The sequence below is a fragment of the Neovison vison genome, chromosome 1, assembly GCF_020171115.1.
Source record: "Neovison vison isolate M4711 chromosome 1, ASM_NN_V1, whole genome shotgun sequence".
Classification (NCBI taxonomy): domain Eukaryota; kingdom Metazoa; phylum Chordata; class Mammalia; order Carnivora; family Mustelidae; genus Neogale; species Neogale vison.
This window is the reverse complement of record NC_058091.1, coordinates 126,406,476-126,432,722: the sequence shown is the minus strand read 5'-3', so window position 1 is coordinate 126,432,722 and position 26,247 is coordinate 126,406,476. Positions and strand designations below refer to the sequence as shown.

The window sequence follows — 26,247 nt, the reverse complement described above, 5'->3', positions numbered from 1 at the left end:
GGGAAAAAAAGTGTAGAGAGCCTCAGGGACAAGTGAAACTATAACATAAGATCTAGCATTTTTGTTATCCCAATCTCAGAAACGATAAAGACTGAAAAAAGTACTCTAAGAGATAATGGCTGAAAGCTTCTCAAATTTAGGAAGAGACATACACCTATAGATTCAAAAATCAAAACAAAACTCAAACAGAAGAAACCCAAACAAATTCATACCAAGACCAATAATAATTAAACCTCTGAAAGATAAAGAATAGGTTGTGAAAGCACCCAGAGAAAAAAAAGGGATTTCTTAACTAAAACAATGGAGGCCAGAGTATGTGGCACAGTATTTATTAAGTCCTAAAAGAAAGGAATTGTCAACCCAGAATCCTATACCCAGCAAAAAAATCCTACAGAAATGAAAGTAAGCTCAAGACATTCTCAAATGAAGAAAAACTATGATAATTTGTCCCTAGCAGACATACCCTAAAGGAATGGCTAAGGGAACTTCCTAAACCAGAAGGAAATGATAAAAGAAGATACCTTGGAATCAGGGAGGAAGAAAGAACACATGTGGTATAATTAAAAAATAAATATTTGTTCTTTCTCCCAGCTTCAGCTGGTTCATGGCAGGGAGCTCTCAAAATCCCTGGGATCCCCTAAGCAGTAAGAATGTCTTTTCTATGTTAATGAGACAGTTCCTGGCTAGAGGGATGAGGTAGAGAGGCTAAATAGCATCAGGATGGGAGCTTGTTACCAGAAACACCTAGTTATGATTATAAGATTGGAGCTTTCAGTACCGCTCTTTGACCTCCAGGGAGGGGAGAGGGACTAGAGATTTAGTTCAGTCACCAATGACCAGTGATTTAATTAATATTGCCTACCTAGTGAGGCCTCCATGAAAACCTCTAAACAATGGGGTTTGGAGAGCTTCCAGTAGTGACTACGTTAAGTGAGTACACTGTTGGGAAAGTGGCATGGGAGCTATGTGGCACACCCATCCCACCACCAATAACTTAATGAATCTCTTCCTTTGGCTGTTCTGAGTTGTATCCTTTATAATACCCCAGTAAATGTAAATAAAATGCTTTCCTGAGTTCTGTGAGTTCTAGTGAATTATTGAACCTTAAGACGGTTTTATGAGGACTCTCAAATTTGTATTTGGTGGAGCAGAAGTGTGGGTAGCCTGGGCATACTATCTGCACCTGGTGTCTAAAGTGGAGACAATCTTACAGCTGGGCTAAGCCCTTAAACCTGTGGAGTCTAATAATAACTCCAGGTGGTTAATGTCAGGATTTAATTGAATTCTAGTTGTGACATATTTAGTGTCACACACACACAAAAAATTCTCTCCCTCTGCCCCTTCCCTGCTTATACATGCATGTTCTCTTTCTTTTTCTTTTTTTTTTTTTAAATATTTTATTTATTTATTTATTTGACAGAGAGAGATCACAAGTAGGCAGAGAGGCAGGCAGAGAGAGAGAGAGAGGAGGAAGTAGGCTCCCTGCTGAGCAGAGAGCCCCATGCGGGACTCAATCCCAGGACCCTGAGATCATGACCTGAGCCGAAGGCAGCAGCCTAACCCACTGAGCCACCCAGGCGCCCCGCAGGTTCTCTTTCTAAAAAAAAAAAGAAAAGAAAGAAAAAAAATACTATACTATTGATAAATTCAAATGGGATTCTAAATACGTTCAAGAATGCATAGGAAGGCAACAAAAAGAAAACAGAGAAATGAGAAACAAAGAACAAATAAAAAGCAAAATAAAATGGCAAATGTGAGCTCTAACATATCAAAATTACACTAAATTAATATGGTCTAACAACACCAATCAAAAGACAGACATTGACAGAACAGATTAAGGAAACATGTCCCAAGTACATGCTGTCACAAGAAACTCACTTCACATGATTATACACAACTGAAAGTAAAAAGATGGGGAAAGATAAAAAATATTAATAAAAGGAAAGAAGGGTAGCTATATTAATATCCAACAAAGTAGACTTCAGAGCAAAGATAATTGCTGGAGACAAAAGGGACATTTATATAATGATAAAAGGATCACTCCATCAAAACACAGCAATCCTAAATATATATGCACCAAACAACAGAGATGGAAAAATCTATAAAGCAAAAGAGGATAAAACTAAAAGCAGAAATAGACAAATTCACAATTATAGTTGTAGACTTGGATATCTCTTTCTCAGTAATTCAAAGAACTAGAGAGAAAATCAGCCAAGGCATGAAAGAACTCAACAACATCATCAATAGGATCTAATCTAGATTTACAGGACACTCTACCCAACGACAGCAGAATAATCCATTCCTTTCAAGTGTCCACAGAACATATCCCAAGATACACCATATTCTGGGCCAAAAAATAAACCTCAATAAATTTGAGATGCTAAACACATAGAACATGTTCTCTGACTAAAATGAAATTAAGCCAGAAATCAGTAACAAAGATAACAAGAATATCTCCAAACTCTTGGAAACTAAACAACATACTTCTAAATAATGCATAGATCTAAGGGAAAGTCTCAAGGAAAATTTAAAAATGCAATAAAGGAAATGAAAATAACAATATATCAAAATTTGCAGGACATAACTAAAGCAGTGCTGAGAAGGAAATTTATGGCATTAGACACACATTAGAAAAGAGAAAAGGTCTCAAATCAAAATCAATAATCTAAGTTCCAACCTTAAGAACCTATTAAAAAGAGGAACAAAACAAATAAAAAGTAGAAGAAAGGAAATGATGAAGAACAGGAATCTATGAAATGTAAAACAAAAACAATAGGGGAAATCAATGAAACAAAAAGTTGGTTATTTAAAAAGATCAACAGGAAGACTAACAAAAGAAAACAGAAGACATACATAACCAGTATCAGGAATGAAACAGGGGATATCACTACAAACACTGCAGAGATCTAAACAATAATGAGAGCTACTACAAACAACTTTACATATATAAACTTGATAACTTAATTGAAATGTCATTTCCTCAAAAAATACGAACTACCACAAGTAGAACTACCAAACCATTTGATACACTACTTTGATATAAAACAGATTACTCTGATGTAAAACAGATCATCTTGATAGCTCCTATACTACTAAAGAAATCAACTTTTCAATTTAAAAACTCCAGGAAAAAAAAAAGGGAAAGGAAAGAAAGAAATTTCCAGGCCTGGATAGTTTCCTGGGAGAATTCTACCAAACTTTAAAGGAATTAACATCACTTACACCCATTCTCTTCCAAAAATTAGGAGGGAAAACTTCTCAGTTTATTTTGTGAAGCCAATATTAATCTGATATTAAAACCAGACAAAGATAATACAAAAAGCAGAAAGTTATAGACCAATGTCCTCATGACTATACTTGGAAAAGTCTTAACGAAATATTAGTAAATGGAATTTATCAATATACTAGAAGAATCACACACCATTACCAAATAGGTTTTATTCCTGGGATGCAAGGCTGGTTAGGTATTAAACAATTAGTGTAATTCACCATATTAACAATTAAAAGAAGGGAAAACATACCACCATACCAATCAATGCAGGAAAAGCATTTCACAAAATTCAAAACGCATTCATGATAAATTCTCAGAAAAATAAGAATAAATATGGTGAACTTCATCAAGTGATAAAGAGTATCTACAAAATATCTACAGCTAACATACTTCATACTGAAAGTCTGAGTGCTTTCTCCTAATACTGAGAAAGGTAAGGATGTCTGCTCTCTCTGCTCTTATTTAAGATAAGGCTGGAAATTCTAGCCAATGTGATAAAGTAAGAAAAGGAGATAAAAGTCATATAGATCAGAAAGGAAGAAAGAAAACTGTCTCTATTTGGAGATGACATGAAAATCTAAAGAAGATATCCCAAAAAACTCCTAGAACTAATAAGTCAGTTCAATAAGGTCATAAGATACAAGATTAGCACAAAGAAACTAACTATATTTCAATATTCTAGCAATGAACAAATGGACACCTAAATTTAAAATACAACTGACTTACAATTGCTCAAAAAAGAGAAATATATAGGACTGTTATGCTAAAGACTACACAACACCAATAAAACAAATCAAAGAAGATATAAATAAATAAGAGACATATTGTGTTCATGGATTACAAAACTCAATATAGTAAAGATCTCAATTCTCCTCAAATGGATATACTGATTTAACATAATTTCTATCAAAATCAGGGTGAGATTTCTTTATAGACAAGATTTTTTCTAAATTTTATATGGAAAGACAAAGGAACTAGAGTAGCTAAAAGAACTTTTTAAATTAAAAAAAAAAAAGGGAGGAATCAGTCTACTCGGTTTTAAGACATACCATTATATTAAGACTGGGTATTGGCAGAGGGATAGATGCACAGATCAATGGACCAGAATAGAGAACTCAGAAATAAGTGCATATAGATATCCCAACTTACTTCTGCCAAAGAAGAAAAAGCCATTCAATAGAGGAAAAATAGACTTTTTTTTTTTTAAGATTTTATTTATTGATTTGAAAGAGAGTAAATGAGCGGGGTGAGGGACAGAGGGAGAAGCAGGCTCCCCGTTGAGCAGAGAGCCTGAGGTGGGGCTTGATCCTGGGACTCCAGGATCATGACCTGAGCTGAAGGTGGACACTTAACCGACTGAGCCTGGAAAGAAGGACTTTCAACAAGTGGTGCTGAAGAAGAGGATATTGATAGGCAAGAAATGAGATTTAACCTAAGCCACACATATTATACAAAAATTCACTCAAAATGGATTGTGTTATTTTTCCAATAAAATATAAATTGAGTAACAGGTAAGAAAAGACAAATCAAATATTTAGTTCTGTGCTATTGTTCTTTGGTTATCAATTAAAAATTTTCCTCGACAATTATAGAAAAATACTTAACACAGACTTAAATGTAAAACTGTAAGAATTTTAGAACAAAACACATTATAAGATCTTGAAAGCTAAACCTGACAGTGTTCTTAGGCTGGACACCAAAAGTGCAATCCATAAGAGGAAAAATTAATAAACTAGACTTCATCAAAAACTTTTATTCTGTGAAAGATGCTTCTAAGAGGATTAAAAAAAAGCACTACATGTTGGAAGAAAATATTCGCAAGCCACATATCCAATGAAGGAATACTATATAGAATATATAAAGAACATTCAAAATTCAATAGTTAAAAAGAAACAAGCAATGTAAGTAGAAAATGGGCAAAAGTTAGTAAAGCAATATTTTACCAAAGCAGATAGACAAATAGCAAATAAGCACAAAAAAAGACATATTCAATATCATTAGCCATTGGAGAAATACAAATTAAAACCACAGTGAGATTTCACTACATACTTATCAGAATGGCTAAAATGACATAGTGACAATATCAAATGCTAGCAAGGATGCAGAGAAACTGGATCACTGGTGGTTCACACTGCTGCCAGGAACATAAAATGGTACAACCACTGAAAAACAGTGGCAAAAAAAACCCCACAAAAAAAAAAACAATCATGAAACTACTGTACAACCTAGCTATCTCACTTCTGGGTATTTATTCCAGAGAAGTCAATACTTATATTCACACAAAAACCTCTAACATGAATATTTACAGCAGTGTTCATTTTAACAGCCAAAAACTGGGAACAAATTTCCTTTGAGGTGAGAATAAACTAACTGTGGTACATCCACACCATACAATACAAGGAAAAGCAACAAATCATTAATACACACAACAGCCTTGACAAATCTCCAGGGATTTATGCTGAGTGGCAAAAAGTCAATCCTGAAGTGTTTCCAAAAAGTATTTTATGATTCTATTTATGTAACGTTTGCGAAATGACAAAAAAAAATTATAGAAATGGAGAACAGCTCAGTAACTGACAAAGGTGAAGAAGTGGGGTGGGGCTGGGGAGGAAAGTGGGTGTAGCTATAAGAGGGCAATATAAGGGAATCTTGTGGTGATGGAGATGTTCTGTATCTGACTGTATCAATGTCAATATCCTACTTGTAATACCATACTATAGTTTGACCAGATGTTATCATTGGAGTAAACTTGGTAAAAGGATAAGGAATATTTATGTTACTTCTTTTCTTTTCTTCTTCTTTTTTTCCCCCTAAATATTATTTTACTTATTTGGCACAGAGAGAGAGAGCACAAGTAGGGGGAGTAGCAGGCAGAGGGACAGGGAGAAGCAGGGTCCCCATGGAGCAGGGAGCCCAATGCAGGGCTTGATCCCAAGACCCTGGGATCATGATCCGAGCCAAAGGCAGAGGCTTAACTGAGTAAGCCACCCAGGTGCCCCTGTTTTGTTTTGTTTTTTTAATTAAAGATTTTTAAGTAATGTCTACACCCAACCTAGGGCTCAAACTTACAACCCCTGAGATCAGGAGTCCCACACTCTACCAATGGAGGCAGCCAGTACACTTCTGTGTTTTTCTTACAACCACACGTACATCTACAATTATCTCAAAATAAGAACTTTAATTTTAAAAAAGTGAAAAAGGCATAAAACAAGAGACAAGACCAAGTCAGGAGAAGATTGACCAACTAAGAGAGTAAGAAAACAAGCAAATAAACCAAAGTTAACCCTCTAATCCTTGGTAGTAGTTGTAGGCGGGGCTTTAATTCTGTTTTCTTATAGCAGAAACAGGCTCCTAAGTGACTTCTTGCTATTTATTTTTTGCTCAACTGATTGTCTTTCCTCTGACTTCCATGTTTCCTCTGCATCTAGGATCTTAGCAAGATCCTAGGTAACCTAGGGGAGTGGGAAGAAGTGCAAGGATGTGACAAAACATCCATGTCCTTTTTCCTCTTCCTCTACTACAGGCCCAATCTAAATGAGAACATACATTTCCAATGATGCCAGCTACATAAAGGGAGAGAGAAGAAATAATAGAAGCTAAGAGACAAAGAGGCCAGTGGAAGCAACCCAAGTATCCACTGACAGATGAATGAATAAAGAAAATGTGGTCTATACACACCGCAGAATACATACCATCCAGTGATAAGAAGGAAAGAACTTCTGACACAGGCTATAACATGAAGGAAGCTTGGACATTATGCTGACTGAACTAAGCATGGCACAAAGGGACAAATGCTGTATGATTCCACTTACATGAGGTACCCAGAGTAGTACCTTTCTGTTTATGTAAAAATAGAAATAACAATAAATTCAGAGAGATGAAAAGTTAGAATGGTTGCAAAGGGCTGGGGGAAGGGGAATGGGGAATTGGTATTTAATGGGTACAAAGTTTCAGTTGGGGAAGATGAAGAAGTTTTCGAGATGGGAGGTGGCGATAGACGCACAACACTGTGAATGTACTTAATGCCACTGACCTGTACACTTAAGAGAAGGTTAACATGGTCAATGATGTTACGTATATCTTAACACAATTATTTTTTTTTTAGAAATTTCATTTTTTAATTTTTTTAAAAGATTTCATTTATTTATTTGAAAGAGAGAGATCACAAGTAGGCATAGAGGCAGGGAAAGAGTGTGGGCAATGGTAGCAGGCTCTCCGCTTACAGAGAGCCGATGTGGGGACCCCGAGATCAAGACCTGAGCCGAAGGCAGAGGCTTAACCCACTGAGCCACCCAGATGCCCCAATCTTAACACAATTTTTAAAAAGTTAATTGTGAAACAAAAAAGAAATAAGAGCACCTTGCAGGCCTTCATGCTTTTGAGAGGGTTGGTATCTTTTCATTGAACAAAATGTTTGAAATCTAGAAAATCAATTTGAAATCACCAGTGGAACTGAGTTTTCTGAAAACTTAAAGCAACTTCTTGATTACATCTTCCTAGGAAAAAATCGCCTCACTGGCAATGTTCAGGTCATAAAAGATGCCCTTACCAGTAAATGTTGGTCGAATGTCTGGTTTCGCCTCCCAGCACTGCTTCATGATGCTAATTATCTCCTCTGGGCAGTACTCAAGGATGTCTTCCACATTTGGCCTGTTCCCAGATTTAATGCATATTATCAACTGCTCTTCACAGATCGCATCTATAAAGCAAAGAAGGATTTAAGTTGACTTTCTCCTCAAATCCTGTGTGTCTCAGGTAGGGAGGTGGCAGAACTTGGACAAAGCTGCTAATCTCTCTCCCTAGGCTGTGCTTTTAGTCCAGGTGCCTCATCCAATAGAGGCAGAATGACCCCCTGACAAGGCACTGACATAGTCTACTGTCCAGATGATCAAACAACATTTAACCTTGGCAAGGAGAGACAGAATTCATCACAAGGTGGCCACCTGGTAGAACAAATAGAATATATAAATAAAACCAAAGGCATACTCCAGATTTTAATACAAAAACAAATATGGTATAGCTCTTACCTGTAAGGAGCTCAGTCTATTGAGAGTGACTGAGAATACAGAGTGGTTAACTGCTATTCAAGGAGTACAAAGGGTTCTTCTAACACAACTGTGATTAGAAGGTCAGAGAAGGCTTTGCTGACTCAACAAAATAAGCAGGATTTATCCACGTGAAGAATCAGGAAGGAGGACTCAGAGAGGAGGATTCCGGGCTAGGGAAGCAGGATATGAATAGACTGGAAGTCCCCGAAATCATGAAGTGTCCCAGGAATTATGAGTAGTTCACTCTCACTGGACATACTGACTAAGGAAAGAGAGATAAGGAATAAGGATAGAGAAAGACAGAAAAGCCGTATCAGAGAGGGCCTTGTATTCCATACTGAAGAATTTGAACTTTATCCTAAAGGCCCAGGGAGCCTTGGAAAGATTTAAATAGATGAGAGATGGTCATACTTGCCTTTTAAGATGACCAGCTTGGCTGCAGTGTGAATGGGGAATGGCATAAGCAGGCTTCAGCAGAAATACAGAGGGTGTGACCAGCAGAGAGTTTGGTGGGGGTAGAAGTGTATGTATACCTTGAACTCATAGATTTTGATGCCTGATTGGATGTGGGAAACAAGGGGTAAAGCTGAGACTGGGATGCATAAGGTTTCTGGTCCAGCAACTTGGTAGGTAGATGGTAATGCCATTTTCTGAACATGAGAAGAGCAAAGCTGAGTGGACTACAAGGGGAACATGCGGAAGATAAGTTTATTTAGGGGATGTTGCTTTGGGGTTCCTCTGGTAAGTGTAATGGACATAACAGATAAGTGGATATCCAGGCCAGGGCTAGATATAAGAGATTTGAGAGGCCTTGGCAATGGGTGATCATTAAACCAGGGGAGCTGATAATCACCCAAAAAAATGGGACCAGAGAATGTCCATTAATCTGAAGAATGACTACTTCTGTATCTGTTCTCCTACAAGAACCAAGAGGTCTTTTCTCACCTCTTCATTCTTAATTTGAATTAAAGTGCTCACAGTAAGTACTGAAAAGAAATGATTCTCGAGTAAGGGAGCAAGTGAATGAATCAAGTATGAAGTACATGTCTCATAAGCAGAAGCAAGCAAGCTTTCTTGTCCAGGAAGAATCCCAGAATTTTATGGCACCTTCTGAACTCAGATACATCATCAAGTCTCCTACTTGTCCTGTGATCCCTGATTCCCAAACTGAAATTACTTTCATTCAACCTCATGGTGTTGAGCACCTACTGTGTTCCAAGCACTTGTGGGCAGATACGGGTAAAGTAGCTCTGAAGAAATCAGATATGGTCCCAGACCCTGTGTAGCTTATGGTCTAGTGGGTGAGAAAGACGTGAAATGAACAGACATGATAAGTCTTAACTGACTTGACTGAAGACCGCTATTTTACTCAGCAGGTCTGATTAACACCTCACTCCTCTACAAATGTCTTACTTTCATAGGGCTCCTTATTAGCAAATATTGCCCAAAGTACTATGCCAAAGCTGTACACATCTGACTTCTCTGAGGGCTTTGCATTGACGTCATTCAGATGCTCAGGGGCCATGTAGCAAAGGGTTCCACCGTTTTTCTTAGAGACTCGATTCAATTTCCTCTGCTCGTTATGTTCCTCTTTAGTCAGTTTACTCCACATCTTAAAGGAAGCAACACCAAGATCAGCTATCTGCAAGAGAGCAAACCAATGGGATTATTCTGTGAGAGCCACAGGCAAATCAGCCTTGTCTTTAAATTTGGGGGTTAACTAATAGATGGGAGGTAGAGTGGATTTCCAGAAATTTCCACTAGGTAGAGCAGCTAATTCTGAACAAATTCATAGAAACTTTGTGCTTCCTCAACTAGTTGGACAATGTCCCCTAAGAAATGTCCATGTGAAATTCTGGTATCTCAGAGTCTTATGCAATAAAACCATGGAATCTGCTAGTGGGGTTAGGGGCAGGGGAGAGGAGAGAAAAAGCAGAAGTCGTTTCTAACATGAACTATAGCAAAACATGTTTATTTGAATTCCTCATTTACTCTGCATATTTTTTTCAACTATTTTGGGGGCTAGGAAGAAAAGGTATTTTCTTCTCAGCAGATTTGTACAGCCAATGGTGACAACATACCACACCTTTAGCTTTCCCAAAAGGTGTCCCGAAGCCCATGGATACAAGATTCTAAGGACTCCGAAGTCCTGAGGAGAAGGACAGCAGTGCTCGTTGTTTTGAATGGGTAGCCTGAACCTAAGAGATGATGGGATAGAAGAGGGGTGGGGGGAACAGAGAAGAAAGCAAAATGAAAAATACAAAGGTCAGACACAGAACAGAGAGAGGAGGCAAGGGCAAAAGTGTGGAACAATAGAACAATACAGTTAAGAAGAAATCAAAGATGAGAGTTTCACTTTCACCTCTAGGAATCCAAGCCTATGGGTATGGGTTTTGGAGTGTGATGATCTAAAATTCCCAGATTGTAACATAAGAGATACATAAAAGATGTTACTAATGTAAAGAAGGAAGCTTCTTTCAATGTTGTAGGAATAAAATCTGTCCAAGACTAGAAGGAAGTGTTAGAAGCAGAATCTTGTAGTGGAAAGATGCCTGCGTAAGCAGTTCCCGAGTTCTCCCCCAAGTGCTGCTTCCCCTTTCAGATTCTCGTGCTTGGATTCCTGCTGCCAAAACCAATTGATGTGACGTTCCACCTAGTTAAGTTTGCTCTTGAGTGAACAAAAGGAAAACCTCTTCCCCTTGTTCCCTTTACTATAATGGAGTAAGTTACAGTTTAAAAATTAAAAAAAAAACCTGACAAAAAATGTAGATTAGAGTAAGTAAATAAGTAATATGAACTCCATCAAGTCCATAACTTTCTTGTCAATGCTCAGCAGAACCTTCCAGCTCCACTGTTGCCAGCTCTAAGCTGAATGAGGTCTTCCTTTAGAGGTCTACCAGGTACAGAAGTGGATTTACAATGGAGAATTAAAATCAAATCACCCCAATCTTCTAGAAACCTTCAGATTACGATTTACCTTAATGTGAAAGTCATCATCAACGAGGATATTTTCAGGCTTTAGGTCCTTGTGTATTATGCCTTGTCCATGTAAGTAGCACATCCCTTCAATGATCTCCATAATTATCCTTCCTTTTAGAGAAAGGGGGATACTGACCTAAAACAAGTGACATTAGTCTATGAAAAGGAAAGGTAAGTCAAATGGGCCAAAGCAACTGTTTTATTCCAGAGTAGTGGGATCTGAACTAGAGGATATACAGATCTTCCCAGCATACAGTGGGGATATAGCCTTATAAACACATCATACATTCTCAATATCATAAGTCAAAAATGTGTTTAATATATCTAACGTACTGGACATCATAGCTTAGCCTATACCTACCTTAAGCCTACTCAGAATGCTTCCATTAGCCTTAGTTGGGCAAAATCATCTAACACAGAGCCTATTTGACAATAAACTGGTGATTATCTCATGTAATTGACTGATACTGAACAGCAGGTGAGAAAGTGAATGGCTGTGTGAGTAACAGAATGGTTGTGAGGACATCAGCTGTCCCCCGTGTCATCACGTGGCTCACTGCCACGGCCCAGCCTCACAAGAGAGGATCGTAATGCATGCTGCCAGCCCAGGAAAAGATCCAAATTCAAAATTCAAAGTATGGTTTCCACTGAATGCCCATTGCTTTGCCCATGATAAAGTGAAAAAAATCTTAAGTGGAACCATAGGTTAGGGTCCATCTGTAGCTACCAGGAGTCCTTCTATCATGATCTGCAACACTGTCATCATTTTAAAAAAAAACCCCTTTGAAATAAAGATTTCATTCCACGTGCTAACAGTATTAATGCTGTGTTCTGTCATGTAAAAATAAAACTTTCACGCCAATATGGTAATATATTAAAATGCTATAAAATTAAGCCCCTTGGGTGCCTGGGTTGCTCAGTTGGTTGGGCAACTGCCTTCAGCTCAGTCATAATCCTGGAGTCCCGGGATCAAGCTCCGCATCAGGCTCCCTGCTCAGTGGGGAGTCTGCTTCTCCCTCTGACCTTCTCCCCTCTTATGCTTTCTCTCTCACTCTCTCTCTCTCAAGTAAATAAATAAAATCTTAAAATTTTTTTTTTAAATTAAGCCCCTTGAGAGAGGAACATGATGATGATTAGAATATATGCATCTTTACTACCTAGCATAGTGCCTAGAATTGTTGTTGAATGAAGGGAAAAATAAATAAACAAAAAGCAGGCATTTTCCACAGTGCATTAATATATGCTACTATATACTAAACGGGTGAACAGTGTCACAGCAATGTGTAGATGAAATAATATTGAGAAAAAAGAATACAAGAGATTCTCAGTGTGTTCACACTGATTACAAACATAGAAAGATTAACATGTGAGATATCATGATGTTAAAAGAATGCGGAAGTGAATTTACTAGCTATTTCGTAATCTGTTATCAGATACTTCAGGTCCTTGTAAATTCGCAAGTCATTCTCACTGAACAATTCTATTCTAGTTACACAAATATCAATGTTAATGTAGAGCATTCCAAAACATTAGTTTTGCTTAACACTGAAAAATGCAAACTGTGTGTGCACGCACACGTGCAGTCTCTGGTTTACAAACGGGCTGTTTCCTAAAAACTTATGTATATGTTGGTTGTTGGTAAACACCAAAATTTAAATGACGGAAGTTAGAATCTCAAGTGAATCCCCCCATACCATATTTAAAACCCACAATGATCACCACCATCCAAAAAAGAGTCAAGAGATTTTCCCTTCTTCCTTGGTATAACTTTGGACTTCGGAACAAATTCTGAGCAAGCAAAAGGAAATCCCCTTCACATTCCCCACTCTGCTTTTCTCCCTCACACCCTCCTGAATTCCTCTGGAGCCCAAACTAGTCCACCTTATCTTCACATCATCCTGCACGACACCTGGTGTCACACAGGATTTATCTCCCAGTCAAGATGCCTACTTACTTCATGCAGCAGCTGGTCTTGCCTAGTTTGGGCGAGAAGAACAGTCTAACTCAATTATAACACAACGTGTATCAGTGAACACCTGATACCCTTCCCACAACTGTCTGCGAGAGATGTCTGGGGCTTTGAAGACCTAAAGAACGGACATAACCTTAGGGAGTTGTAGGGTGAGGGAGAAGAGCTGTAGGGTGAGGGGAAAGGGGGGTATATTTGCCCTACAGACTGCCGCAGCCCACCATTCCCACAAGCAATCTATGCTTTGGCCAAATCCAGTTGTTTGCAGTGTCCCAAATTTGGCATATTCTCTTTGCTTTGCCATTCTCTCACCGGAACACATGTTCCTTAAATCTCTGCTTGTCCTTCAGGCTTTGGCTCAAGCATCCTCCTTCTGGAATCCCTTCTTATCTATTCCACAGGAAAGCGAGCGCCTCTCCCCTGTGTTCCCAACAGCATGCTGGGAGATGTCTACCGAAACACCATTACGCCATACCGTTCCCTCCTCAACTGTCCGTGGTATGTGTCTGTTCTATTTGCTATTGCCTCCCCAGCAACTAGCACGAGGCCTTGTCCTTAATAGGTAGATCAACGCTAAAAAATGCTTTATTAAGGTGATGTGGTTTGCATGCACAATTTTTCTTTTATTGTAAGTCTTACTTATCCAGTGTTGTTGCCTCTGATGTTCTATATTCAGCCTCTAGGTTTCTCAGTTGGCATCAAAGAGCAATCACTAAGATTCTGTCTCCACAGACAGTCACGTCTAGTATACATCCTTCAGTCAGTCAGTCAGCTCCTGGCTACCCAGCAGGCATCTGCCTTGGGTCAGACCACGGGCTTCTGGAAGACAGTGCCTACCCCTGAACTGTGGATGCTGGACTGGCTGACCAAGGCCAGCTCCAGCACTAAGACACAGGGGGACACCCCAAAGTGAGGGGTATAGACAGCTATCTGCAATGACTGACAGGAAAGCAAGACCACCTTCTGGGCAGGGAACGTTCGGGACCTTTTTTTTTTTTTAAAGATTTTTTTATTTATTTGTCAGAGAGAGAGGAGCGAGAGTGAACACAGGCAGACAGAGTGGCAGGCAGAGGCAGAGGGAGAAGCAGGCTCCCTGCCAAGCAAGGAGCCCGATGCGGGACTCGATCCCAGGATGCTGGGACATGACCTTAGCTGAAGGCAGCTGCTTAACCAGCTGAGCCACCCACCCGGTATTGACTTCAGAAAATCCAAACTCATAAGGGGGTTATTTGACACCAACAACTATGACAGTGAGAACCATCACAGAAGAGCAGCGCCCAGGGCATGATGCGGGTCAAGCACGCAGCGAAGCCCTCTTTACCTCCGCCTTCAGAACGTGCATCAGGTTGCCCTTTTCCATGTACTCCATCACCAGGGAGTAGTTCCCTTCTTCTATGATGACGCCCAGCAGCTTCACCACCCGATTATGTCTCAGCCTGTGCATCATCTTGCCCTCCTCAAGGAGGGACTCGTTGTACCTGTGGGACAGAAAGGTGCTGTCAAGATGGGCAGAGTTCGCACCCTGTCCCTTGTGCCCCCAAGAAATGCAGTACACGCCTCCAACACATCACACATTGGTGTTGATGCCTGTGCGTGCCCTGATCTCTTCCAGGCCCAGACAGTGCGCATCCACTGGTAGAGGAATTTCTCAGTCCTTCCCAGTGACGGGTAGCGAGCATTTGAGAAACATCAGAGCAAAGAAAGAATGAATGCAAAGCACGTGGAGAGCCACAAGGAGAGGCAGCCTGAACAGATGGCACAAGAGAAAATGCAGCCTCTCTTGGTAACAACTCTGGAAAGAAAAGAGGGAAGTAAAACAAATCTACCAACTGCTTTAAAGAGAGGGCTTCTGGAACTTCTAATTAATGGCCTTTTTTTTTTTTTTTTCTATAGGTAGGGCTGGTCCCTGCCAAAACGTTGCAGCAAGTACAAGTCTATCTCATTGCCTCCCTCATCACTCCTCATCTCCTTCCCTTTCTCTAATTCCTTCTCTTCACTTCTCTTCCACTGTCTGTTAGCTGGGAGCTTTTTGCTAACCAGCCTCAGAATCCCCATTTAGCAGTACAGGGGTAATAATAACCAGCTCTCAGCGTTATTGGACAAAAACTGTGCCCACTGACACACCGTGGTCTGTCTCCCTCTAATGCCTGGGCCATGTTTATCCACTGCCCTGCCCTGCATCTCCACAGTAATTTTTCCCATGGCCAGGCTGTAATCTGGCCCAACCGCCTCTGCTCCTGACTCACTCAGTGCGCTTGGGGCCCGTGTACACCTTTTTCAGTATCACGAGTCCATGGCATCTGTGTAAACACAGAGACACCTTTCCGAAACCCCCGCTGTCCAGGTACTCCTTCTCCAGTAAGTCACTAGTTTTCATCTTAATGTCATCCAAGGACATGGTTGGTTTCCTTGTGAATCCTGAGAATGTTCAGAAATGCACCACTTTTTCCCACTCAGAGCTGTGCCCTGTGAAACAAAACAAAAACAAGAAGGCATCTCAGTGCAAAGAGTCATTATCCAAAAAACATGCAAAGTTCTACCATGTGCTTAGTGTGCCTTAAATTTTTTTTTTGAGGACAGACATTGTAAGATGAACTGTTTGTCATATTTTCAAGAATCAGAGAAAACCACAAGTTTTATTCCTTTAAGCTTCCATTTCTGGCAACATGGAGAAACAGAAAAATTTTAAAACCTCCCTGCTGCAAAAGACCTATCTGTGTAGGATAGCATAACACAAACATCATTCAGATGCACAGATAGGCCCAAGAGAAAGGAGAATTAACTCTATGACTAAAAAAAGAACAGACCCTGGGCCTAGGGCAATGTCCCACATGGGGGCTGCTTTGGACTGATCGGTTGTCATTTGTTTATTTGTTGGAGCTCTAATGCCACTGTGATAGTTTTAGGAGGTGGAGTCTTTGGGAGACAATTGGGTCATGAATGTGAAAGCCTCACAAGTGAGATCAGGGTCCTTATAAAAGATATAAGAGCTCGCTCTCACGCTCTCTCTCGCCCCCACTATGTGAGGATACAAGAAGTGGAGAGTCATCTGCCAACCAGGAAGCATGCTCTCACCAGACACGACATCTACTGGTACTTTGATATTGGACTTCCAGCCTCCAGAACTGTGGGAAATAAACGTCCATTGTTTAAGCCCCCCAGTCAATAACTTGTGATATGTGTTAATAACTTGCTGAACTGAGACAGTGGCTCTGTTGTGCAAGGCCAATCTTGACATCCAAAGGTCAAGGTCTAAAATGCAGCCAGGGACAGGAGACGAGTTCATGGCATGCAAGAAAAGAGGGTTGAAACAGAGATACCCCCCGTACTGAACACAGCACTCATCAATGAAAGGATGCACAGGGGAAAAGCTAGTCCACTAGCAGAGGCAATTTCTGGTCTTAGATAGGACATGGGGTGTAAAAAAAAGTCTCGAAGTGAATTCATAACCTTGGGCCTGTCTTCTAATAGATTTGGGCTTTTCTATTCCTCCTATGGCTGAAATGGCCCAAACGAAGAACTTTAAAAAAAAGAAAGTGGCTAACAGGCTCATGATATCACTGAATTAAGGGTAAAGCAAACAAACACCCTCAGGGAAGACTAGACAGAATTCCCACAAATAAATTCTAAAAACATCAGCTCCTATTCCAAAATTATAAAGCACAAAGTTCAAACGAGCCAAATCCAGCAGATACAAGCGCAGTATCAGGTACTAAAGAATTTCAGAGTATTGAATACTCTTAGAAAATAATAGGTTTTAGGTAATTATGAACACAAAGAATGAATTTGAAGAATATGAAAGAACAATGCATTATCGAAAAAGAATAGAAAGGTATAAAAAGGATGAGGATTTGGAGAATTTGTATATAAGTGCTATGAAGTCTAAGTGTATATGATCCCAAAACAGAACTGTTTCCTTCTCGTTCTTCCCTTCTTCCATTCATTTTCCCCAAACTGAACTGAAGCATAAAAACCCATGGGGGACCCTAATGAGATACCATTACGCACCTACCAGAATATCCAAAATTAAAAAGGCTGACACCACCAAATACTGGGGAAGATAAGAAACAATTGGAATTCTCATACATTGTGAGTGGGAATATAAAGTGGTACAAGCACTTTGAGAAAAGGTCTGGAGGTTTCTTATAAAACGAAACATACACTTCAACTATGGTTAAGCAATCCTAATCCCCAAAGAAATGAAAACATATGTCCCCAAAGACTTCTGTTGTTCATTGCAGCTTTATTCAGGATAGCCCCAAACTGGAAACAGTGATGCATCATAGGAGAATGGATTAAAAAAAAAAAAAAGATCCTATATTCGTACAATGGGTTACTACTCAGCAAAAAAAGCAATGAACTACCAATATGCACAACATCAACGAATCACAAAAGATGGTAAATAAAAGGAGCCTAGTACAAAAGAATACATACTGTACAACTCCACCTACATTAAGCTCTTGAACAAAGAAATCTGTGTTGGCAAAGGAGCACTTTTCCAGAACAGATAGCCCAGGGCAGGGTAATGACTGCATGCTTTGGAGCAGGAGGAAACTTTCCGGTGTGATGGTACGGCTCTCCCATCTCGGTGGGGGTTAGAGTTACACAGGCATAAGCATTTGTTAATACTCAGTAAATGTACTGTAGGCAAATCTGGCATCAAAAGAAAAAATTGGGGGATGGCTGGGTGGCTCAGTCTGTTAAGCGTCTGCCTTCAGCTTAGGTCATGATCCCAGGACTCTGGCATGGAGCCACGCATCAGGCTCCTTGCTCAGCGAGGAGTCTGCTTGTCTCTCTGCCTGCTGCTCTCCCTGCCTATCCTCTCTCTCTTGCTCTCTGACAAATAAATAAATAAAATCTTAAAAAAAGAAAAAAGAAAGAAAGAAAAAGAAAAATCTGTAAACATACTGAACTCTAGTTAGTGGTGTGCATACTGAAAATATTTAGTAGGAAGGGTATTGATATCTGCAATTTACTTTGCAGACAGACTTGTGGATAAAGAGTGTAGTAAACAGATATTCTGTAATAAAGCAGACTGAATAAAATAATATTGATGGTGGACACACAAAAGTTCACTGTAAATTTTTTTTTAAAATTTGTTTCTACATTTCTGTTTATTTACTAATTTCCCCCATATATTCCTCACCCAGTTCCTAATTGTACATATGTCAAAACTAAAAAACCAACATTGTACATTACTATTAACAAAACACCCTACCTGATTATGATATTACCCATTTTTTTTTTTTTAACAAATGCCCTTTTTCTGTTCTAGGATCCGACCCAGAATACTACATTGCTTTTTGTAGCTCATGATTTTTTAATTTTTTAAAACCTTTTGACTCCCTTCCTCCATTTCTCCCAGCCCCTGCCTCTGGCAACCCCCAATCTGTTCTCTGGATCTATGAAGTTTTTTTTTTTTTTTTAAAGATTCTACATATTAAAAAAAAAAGATTCTACATATAAGTGAGATCATATACAGTATTTATCTTTCTGACATTTCATTTAGCATAATGCCCTTAAGGTTCATCCATGTTGTCAAATGACAAGACTTTCTTCTTTTTTACTGCTGAATTTACACACACATACACACACACACACACACATCTTCTTTATATATTCATATATTGATAGACTTTTAAGCTATTTCCATATCTTGGCTATTGTAATTGATGCTGCCACGAACTTAAAGAGTGCATATGTCTCTTTGAGTAAGTGTTTTTGTTTTGAGTAAATATTTCTTGAGAAAGCTTCGTACTGTTCCATACCTCATACTGTTTCCATAGTGGCTAAAACAGTTCACATTCTCACAGTGCACAAAGGTTCCCTTTCTCCACATCCTTGCCAACACTGGTTATCTGGTCTGTACAAGAACAGCAGTTCTAAGGGGTGTGAGGTGGTATCTCATTGTGGTTTTGATTTGCATTTCCCTGATGATGAGTGATGCTGGGCATCTTTTATGTGTCTGTTGGCCATCTGGATGTCTTCTTTGGGAAAAATGTCTATTCGGATCTTCTGCTCATTTTTTAGTTGAATCTTTTTTTTTTTTTGCTATGAAGTTGTATGAGTTCTTTATATATCTTGGATATTAACCTCTTAACAGATATATGATTTGTAAATATTTTCTCCCATTCAGTAGGTTGCCTTTTAATTTTGTTGATGGTGTCCTTTGCTGTGAATAAGCTTTGTCATTTGATGTAGTCCCACTTGTTTATTTTTCCTTTTGTTGCTTTTATTTTTGGTGTCAGATTCCAAAAATCATTGCCAACACCTATGTCAAGGAGCTTATTGCCTATGGTTTCTTCTAGAATTTTTATGGTTTTAGATGGTACATTTAAGTCTCTAATCCATTTTGCATTAATTTTTTTTGTATGGTGCAAGATAGTAGTCTAGTTTCATTCTTTTGTATGTGGCTGTCCAATTTTCCCAACATGATTTCTTGAAGAGATTGTCTTTTTCCCATTGTATATTTTTGGCCTATTTGTCATATATTAATTGACTACACGAGTGGGTTTATTTCTGGGCTCTCTATTCTGTTCCATGGATCTATATGTCTCCTTTTATGCCAACAGCACACTATTTTAATTACTATAGCATTGTAATAAAGTCTGAAATCAGAGAGTGTGATGCCTCCAGCTTTTCTTTCTCAAGATTGCTTTGCTGATTCAGGGTCTTCTGTGGTTCTATATGTATTTTAGGACTGTCTGTTCTATTTCTGTGAAAAATGCCATTGGGATGTTATTAGGGATTGCTTTAAATCTGTATATTGCTTTAGGTAGTGTGGACATTTTAACAATATTAATTCTTGCAATCCACGAGCATGGAATATCTATTTATTTGTGCATTCTTCAATTTCTTTCCTTAGTATCTTGTAGTTTTCATTACACAAATCTTTCATATCCTCAGTTACATTTATTCCTAGGCACTTTCTTTTCCTTTGATACATTTATAAACATAACTATTTTCTTAATTTCTCTTTGATAGTTCATTATTAGCATACAGAAACTCAACAGATTTTTGTATATTGATTTTATATCCTATTATATTATCAAAAATCACTTATTCTAATAGTCTTTTGATGGACTCTTCATAGTTTCCTATATATATTATTATGTCTCCTGCAAATAGTGACAGCTTTGCTTTTTCCTTTCTAATTTTGATGCCTTTATTTCTTTTTCTTACCTAATTGTTGTGGCTATGACTTCCAAAATTATGGGGTTTTTTTGGACACTTTTTTCAAAGATTTTATTTATTTATTTGACACACACACAGAGAGAGAGAGAGAACAAGTAGTACAAGCAGCAGGCAGAGGAATAGGGAGAAGCAGACTTCCCTCTGAGCAGGGAGCCTGATGTGGGCCTTGACCCCAGGACTCTGGGATCATGACCTGAGCTAAGGCAGATACTTAACTGACTGAGACACCTAGGTACCCGACTTCCAATATTATGTTGAATAAATGTGGGAAGAGTGGGCATCTTTATCCTGTTCATGATCTTAGAGAAAAGCCTTTTAATTTTTCACTACTGAGTGTGATGTTAATTGTGGGTGTAAGATCTTTTTAACTTCTCACTTCAAAATTTTTCATAATAAAGTACTGGGAAGCAGGAAGTTTAAAAAAGAAAGTAATTGAGGGATTTCTGAAAATGTCTGGCCTGATGGCAGTCTTGTGTAGTGGCCTTTGGCACTCTGGCTCAGGTTACCACCTGCACCGTGTACAAAGGCTGTGGGCAGACCATGTCACTCCAGCAAAGCTCACATATCAGCAAAGTACACAACACTATGGACCATCTTTCTGTAACATGAGACATTGCCAAACAAGAGGAATCAGCCTCTGGAAAGAAGCCTATCTATGTATGGGTAGACGGGGGTGGGGGAGGCTACCAAGATAAAGGCATGGAGGATGAGATGCAAAGGGCCGTGATGGCTCTGAGGCAGGCACTGATGGAGAGGTAACAGAGCCGTATTACTGTGGAAAGAACACAGGCCTTTCTTTTGTGAGTATGAACTGTAGCTCTGTAATGTATTAGCCCCATGACTTGTGTAACTTCAAAAGCCTCAATTTCCTCATTTCTGAAAGGAAAACAGATTTGTTCCTTGCTTAAAGGTTCTGGCTATGTTTGGACCAGCTGCCCTCCCTTATCCACACTTCTCCCATTTCAACGGACTTTGAGAATGCCAGTGTGCTGCTGGGATCCTCTGCCCAGCAGTTCTTTACTGATTCATCCTTGTGAGAATGGTAAGGGGCGAAGTGGGGGAGATCAAGTAATTTGTTCCACTCTCCCCTACAACCCTCTAAAGGCACATTCTTCTCCAGGCTCATCCTGCTCATCTTTCAGGTCTCAATGAAGTGTCATTTCCTCAAGGAAGCCATCCTAGGTCCTCCCATCAGACATTCTCAGAGCTTCCTTAACTTCTCCTTTAAACAGTTAAGATAGCTGTAATTTGAGAATTACTTCTAATTAATACACAGGGGGCAGGAAACTACTTTGTATACTGTCTGTATTGCCTAGGGGGGGAAAAAAAAAGCCCGGACATATGGCAGGTTTTGTCCTAAGCACTGATCAGGAACAGGACAAGCATGCCTATTGTAGCCACTTGTATTCAACGTAATGTTGGAAGTCATAGCCACAGCAATTAGGCAAGAAAAATAAATAAAAGTCATCAAAATTAGAAAGAAAAAAAGCAAAGCTGTCACTATTTGCAGAAGACATGATATTATATATAGGAAACCATGAAGATTCCGTATGTCCTAATCGATTATTAAATGGGTAATTATTTTTTAAAAAGAAACACTTAATTGTCCAAAAATAAAGGATAGAGAAAATTAATTACATGACACTCATAAAATGGAATATCATATAACCATTCAAAATTACAGGTAAAAAAATATATTTACAGGTAGATGGCACATACACATATACACATACATACAGGGGGAAAAAAGACATCAAAATGTTAGCAAGGATTATATTTGGATAGAAGGATGATTCTTACTTCTTCTGTACACTTCTACCTTTTCAAATTTCCTACAATAAAGATTAATTACATTTATAATTTTATAATAAAACTTGTTTCTTTAAAGGCAATAATTACTTCACTCAGTATTTCTTTAGTCAAATCAGAGATGATGAGACAGATTATTTAACAATGGTCCTGGCAACATTACACAGAATGGCAAAAACATGTAAAACAATTTACATACACAGAAGAGAGGATAAGTTATAGCCCATCCATACTCTGAAATACATATAGCAGTTTTCAAAAATACTGTTGTATATGACCTTTTTAAAAAAGGCTCAGAGAGTAAAGAAACAGGAAGGAATTAAACTGAAATATGCCATCTGAGTATAAGATTTCAACTTTTTTGAGGAGTTCTACTTGCTCACTCTCCTTCAGTCAAGATCTTGTCTCCTGGAATTTGCCAGGGCCAACTAGGATTTGCAGTGCCTCCTGCCAGCATGATGGACCTCAGGGCAAGGAGGCCTCCTGATGATTCCATTGCACTTTGTGAAGTTGGCTCCTGACCCAAATCAGTTCTCCTCTCAGTCTTGCAGTTCGCTGGTTTAGCCTGACTTCAATCTTATGCACCTCTTGCATGGTTCCCAGTGATTTCTTTTGCTTTTACCACTTTTGATCCTTTTCCCCCACCACGAACAATTCAACTTTATAAGCACTGAATATCTTAGGAAGGTCTTGAGTGGTTTAGATACCCCACAGTCTCAAAAACATTGAATGTAGGCAGGTAAAAAAACCACCTTATAAAGCCATGTTACAGAGTAATTAACAAAAGCACACTGCCCTCTTATATCATCTTATGTTAACTAATTTCAACGAGTAATGTAATCATGCCCATTTTAATGGAATTTCTTAATTTTTTTTCATAAATGGATGTTAATTCAGGGACTCAAGAAAGCAAATTTTGTCCACTGAAATTCATTCACAATTTCAAAAAATTTCACAAATTTCTAAAATGTCTTCTAAGGCAGATAGTCTATATATCAAAATACTCACATCTATATTCAATTTTGTTTGTCAATGATACCTCAATAAAACTGGGGTAAATACAAATAAATAATACCAAGAATAATTGGCAGAATTATTTCCTGATACTAAGAGGTAGGATAGTGGTTACTATAAGATAGAAAACAGGAGATAGTGAATGAGAAGAGAGAGGCACAAAAGGTTTTGGGAATACTGGCAATGTTCTTTTCTTAACCCGGGTCATGTTCACTTTGTGATACTTCATAGAGCTGTACAATTATGAAATGTGCATTTCACACTGATTATTATACTTTAATTTTAAAAGTTTTAAAAAGACTTTAAAAATATTCATACTTAAGGGGCGCCTGGGTGGCTCAGTGGGTTAAGCCGCTGCCTTCGGCTCAGGTCATGATCTCAGGGTCCTGGGATCGAGTCCCGCATCGGGCTCTCTGCTCAGCAGGGAGCCTGCTTCCTCCTCTCTCTCTCTGCCTGCCTCTCTGCCTACTTGTGATCTGTCTCTGTCAAATGAATAAATAAAATCTTTAAAAAAAATATTCATACTTACCTTTCAGTGATAGAAGACTATTTCTCAATTTTTCAGTGATGATTGAATTCAAGAATTCAATAATTAGAAAATGTCAGTTGCCTACCTATCACTGCCTTCCTTCCCCCTGCTAACAGAACTCTGATTTTACTCAAGTATTCAACGTGGAATTCTCGAAGATTCTTTGGTTTTAACGGCTTGATGCAGATAAACAAGAGCTGTGAGTAAGGAAGAACCAAAAGAAGAGTAAAGGACAGGACTAGAAGAGTTCAACCAGGTATTATCCTATATGTTAGCACATTATGACCCCATGAAGTAAGTTTTTTCTTATCATCCCAATTCAGAAATAAAAGAAACTAAAATCTGAAGAGTTAAATGATTCACCTAAAGTACCAGATCCTGGCACTGAACCTTTGTTTCTTCATTCAAACTTCCGCTATCAATTTGCCCACACATACAGCTTCCCTAGATAGCGGAACTAAAATCTTTGTTAAAATCCCATCCAAAGACTTAATCTTATAACCTTGCTCACCTGTATTAAATGAATAAGCTACAGTCTGAAACATGGGGAATGCATAGGCCAAATTTTTAAAACATAACAAAATATGTGGTTCAAAATCAGTATTTTACAGGCAAATGCAGTCAATCATTTTTCCAGAATAAAATATCCAACCAAAGTATGGGAGCCTATATATATATTTTTTTCAAGTCCCAGATAATATTGGTGGTATTAACATATTATTAATTAAAAAGCACCCAGTAGTAATTTGCCATTTTGGAAACTGATATTTTAGGAATAATATTCATTCTTAAAAGTGCAACATATTGGGGAGCCTGGGTGACTAAATTGTTTGGGAGCCCGACTCTTGACTTTGGCTCAGGTCATGATCTCAGGGTTGTGATAATGAGTCCTGCATGGGGCTCCAGTAGGCAGTGGCGCCTGCTTAAGATTCTCTTTTGTTCTGCTCCTTCCGCCTCCCTAAAAAGGTACAACATATCTCTGCTGCTCAATATAGTGCAGAGGAAAATGAAAATTAAAGTAAATAATCACTACTGTTTTATTAGTAATAATTAAAATGATACACCCTAAATTTTATTTATTTTTTAAAGACTTTATTCACTTATTTGAGAGCAATCGCACATTAGTGGGCGGAGGGAGAAGCCTACTCACGGATGAACAAGGAGCCCAGAGCTGGATTCAGTCTTAGGACACTGGGATCGTGATAAGAGCCCAAAGCAGAGACTCAGCCAACTGAGCCACTCAGGTACCCCATACACCCTAAAGTTTTTAAACAAACTTAGTCTTCACTTTTCTGTGTTTAAAAGAGCTGCAGTTTTCCCCATTTTTAAAAAGATCTTATTTATTTATTTGACAAAGAAGACACAGTGGGAGAGGGAACACAAGGAGGAGGAGTGGGAGAGAAGCAGGCTCGATTTGGGGCTCCATCCCAGGAATCTGGGATCATAACCTGAGCTGAACGCAGATGCCTAGGGACTGAGCCACCCAGGCACCACATTTATAACGGACTACAATTTCCTCCTTCCTCTGGCATCTACCCGATGTTTACAAAATGCAGATCAACTACTAAGTCACTCTATGTTCCAAAGGTTACTTGCGCCTTGATTTCTTCAGGTGTAATCAAGGGAAGACTTAACAGTGGTCTAAAGACCCAAGGACTTCTGAAAAGTTGGTTGAATGTAACAGACTCGAGCTTTGCCAAAACATACAACAGCTCAGGGCAAGGAGGAGCCAAATGATCAGCAAGAGACGAAGAAAAAACCGCCCCGCCCCACCCCACCCCTGGGGTTTTGTCAGATGCTTAGGAAAGAAGGATGTAGCTTAACCTCTTCAAACTCTAACGAGATTCTGCAGCACTTCGTAAAAGCAAACGCCACTGACTACCTGGGAGGTCTTTAGGGTTATGACATTCATCCCTTTTGTCGTTGTGGCAGTGTAACCCTCCTTCTCATTTGCCAGCTCACATCTAGGATTATGCGGAAATGCTTTGCAAAATGCTTTTTCTCTGCGATTCCCGCGCGCGACCCCAAGGGCAAGAGTAAAAGCCCTTTCAAAGGCTTGGTACGTCATCCAATTACGAGGAGAGCTTGTGCCACCGTATCTTAATGATACTATAATAAAAACCCAACACCGCTACGAAACAACGATAGCAACAACCCAACGCCACAGCGTCCTCCTGGCCCGAGGCCAGGTCTGCGCCCTCGGACGGAGTTAACACCTGGTGGGAGAGAAAGGAGCGCAGCTGGGCTTTTGACAGTTCTGCAGCGAACTCAGGGAAATTCCACGCGTCTAGCCAGCCGCCCTACTTCCGGGAATACCGACGGCTTTCCCACAACTCAACTTCCCCATCCGCCGCAAGCCCCGGCCACCAACCGAAAGGCCCAGTCAAGAGTGGACTTCCGGTGAACGCCGTCCCCGCCCACCGCCCGCCGGTCT

At 39.3% G+C, this 26,247-nt stretch overlaps 1 protein-coding gene across 1 annotated transcript in view; it reads right to left on the bottom strand.

Moving 5' to 3' along the window:
• The window catches only part of RIPK1 (receptor interacting serine/threonine kinase 1), a 39,369-nt gene that overhangs the window by 13,001 nt on the left and 121 nt on the right, over positions 1-26,247 (bottom strand). The window contains exons 2-6 of the mRNA XM_044258016.1: positions 15,514-15,733; positions 14,589-14,745; positions 11,297-11,434; positions 9,733-9,961; positions 7,821-7,970 (exon numbers count right to left, since the gene is read on the bottom strand). Of these exons, the coding sequence (XP_044113951.1) occupies positions 7,821-7,970; positions 9,733-9,961; positions 11,297-11,434; positions 14,589-14,745; positions 15,514-15,665 (826 nt within the window). The 5' untranslated portion in view covers positions 15,666-15,733. The remainder of the gene's footprint in view (positions 1-7,820; positions 7,971-9,732; positions 9,962-11,296; positions 11,435-14,588; positions 14,746-15,513; positions 15,734-26,247) is intronic.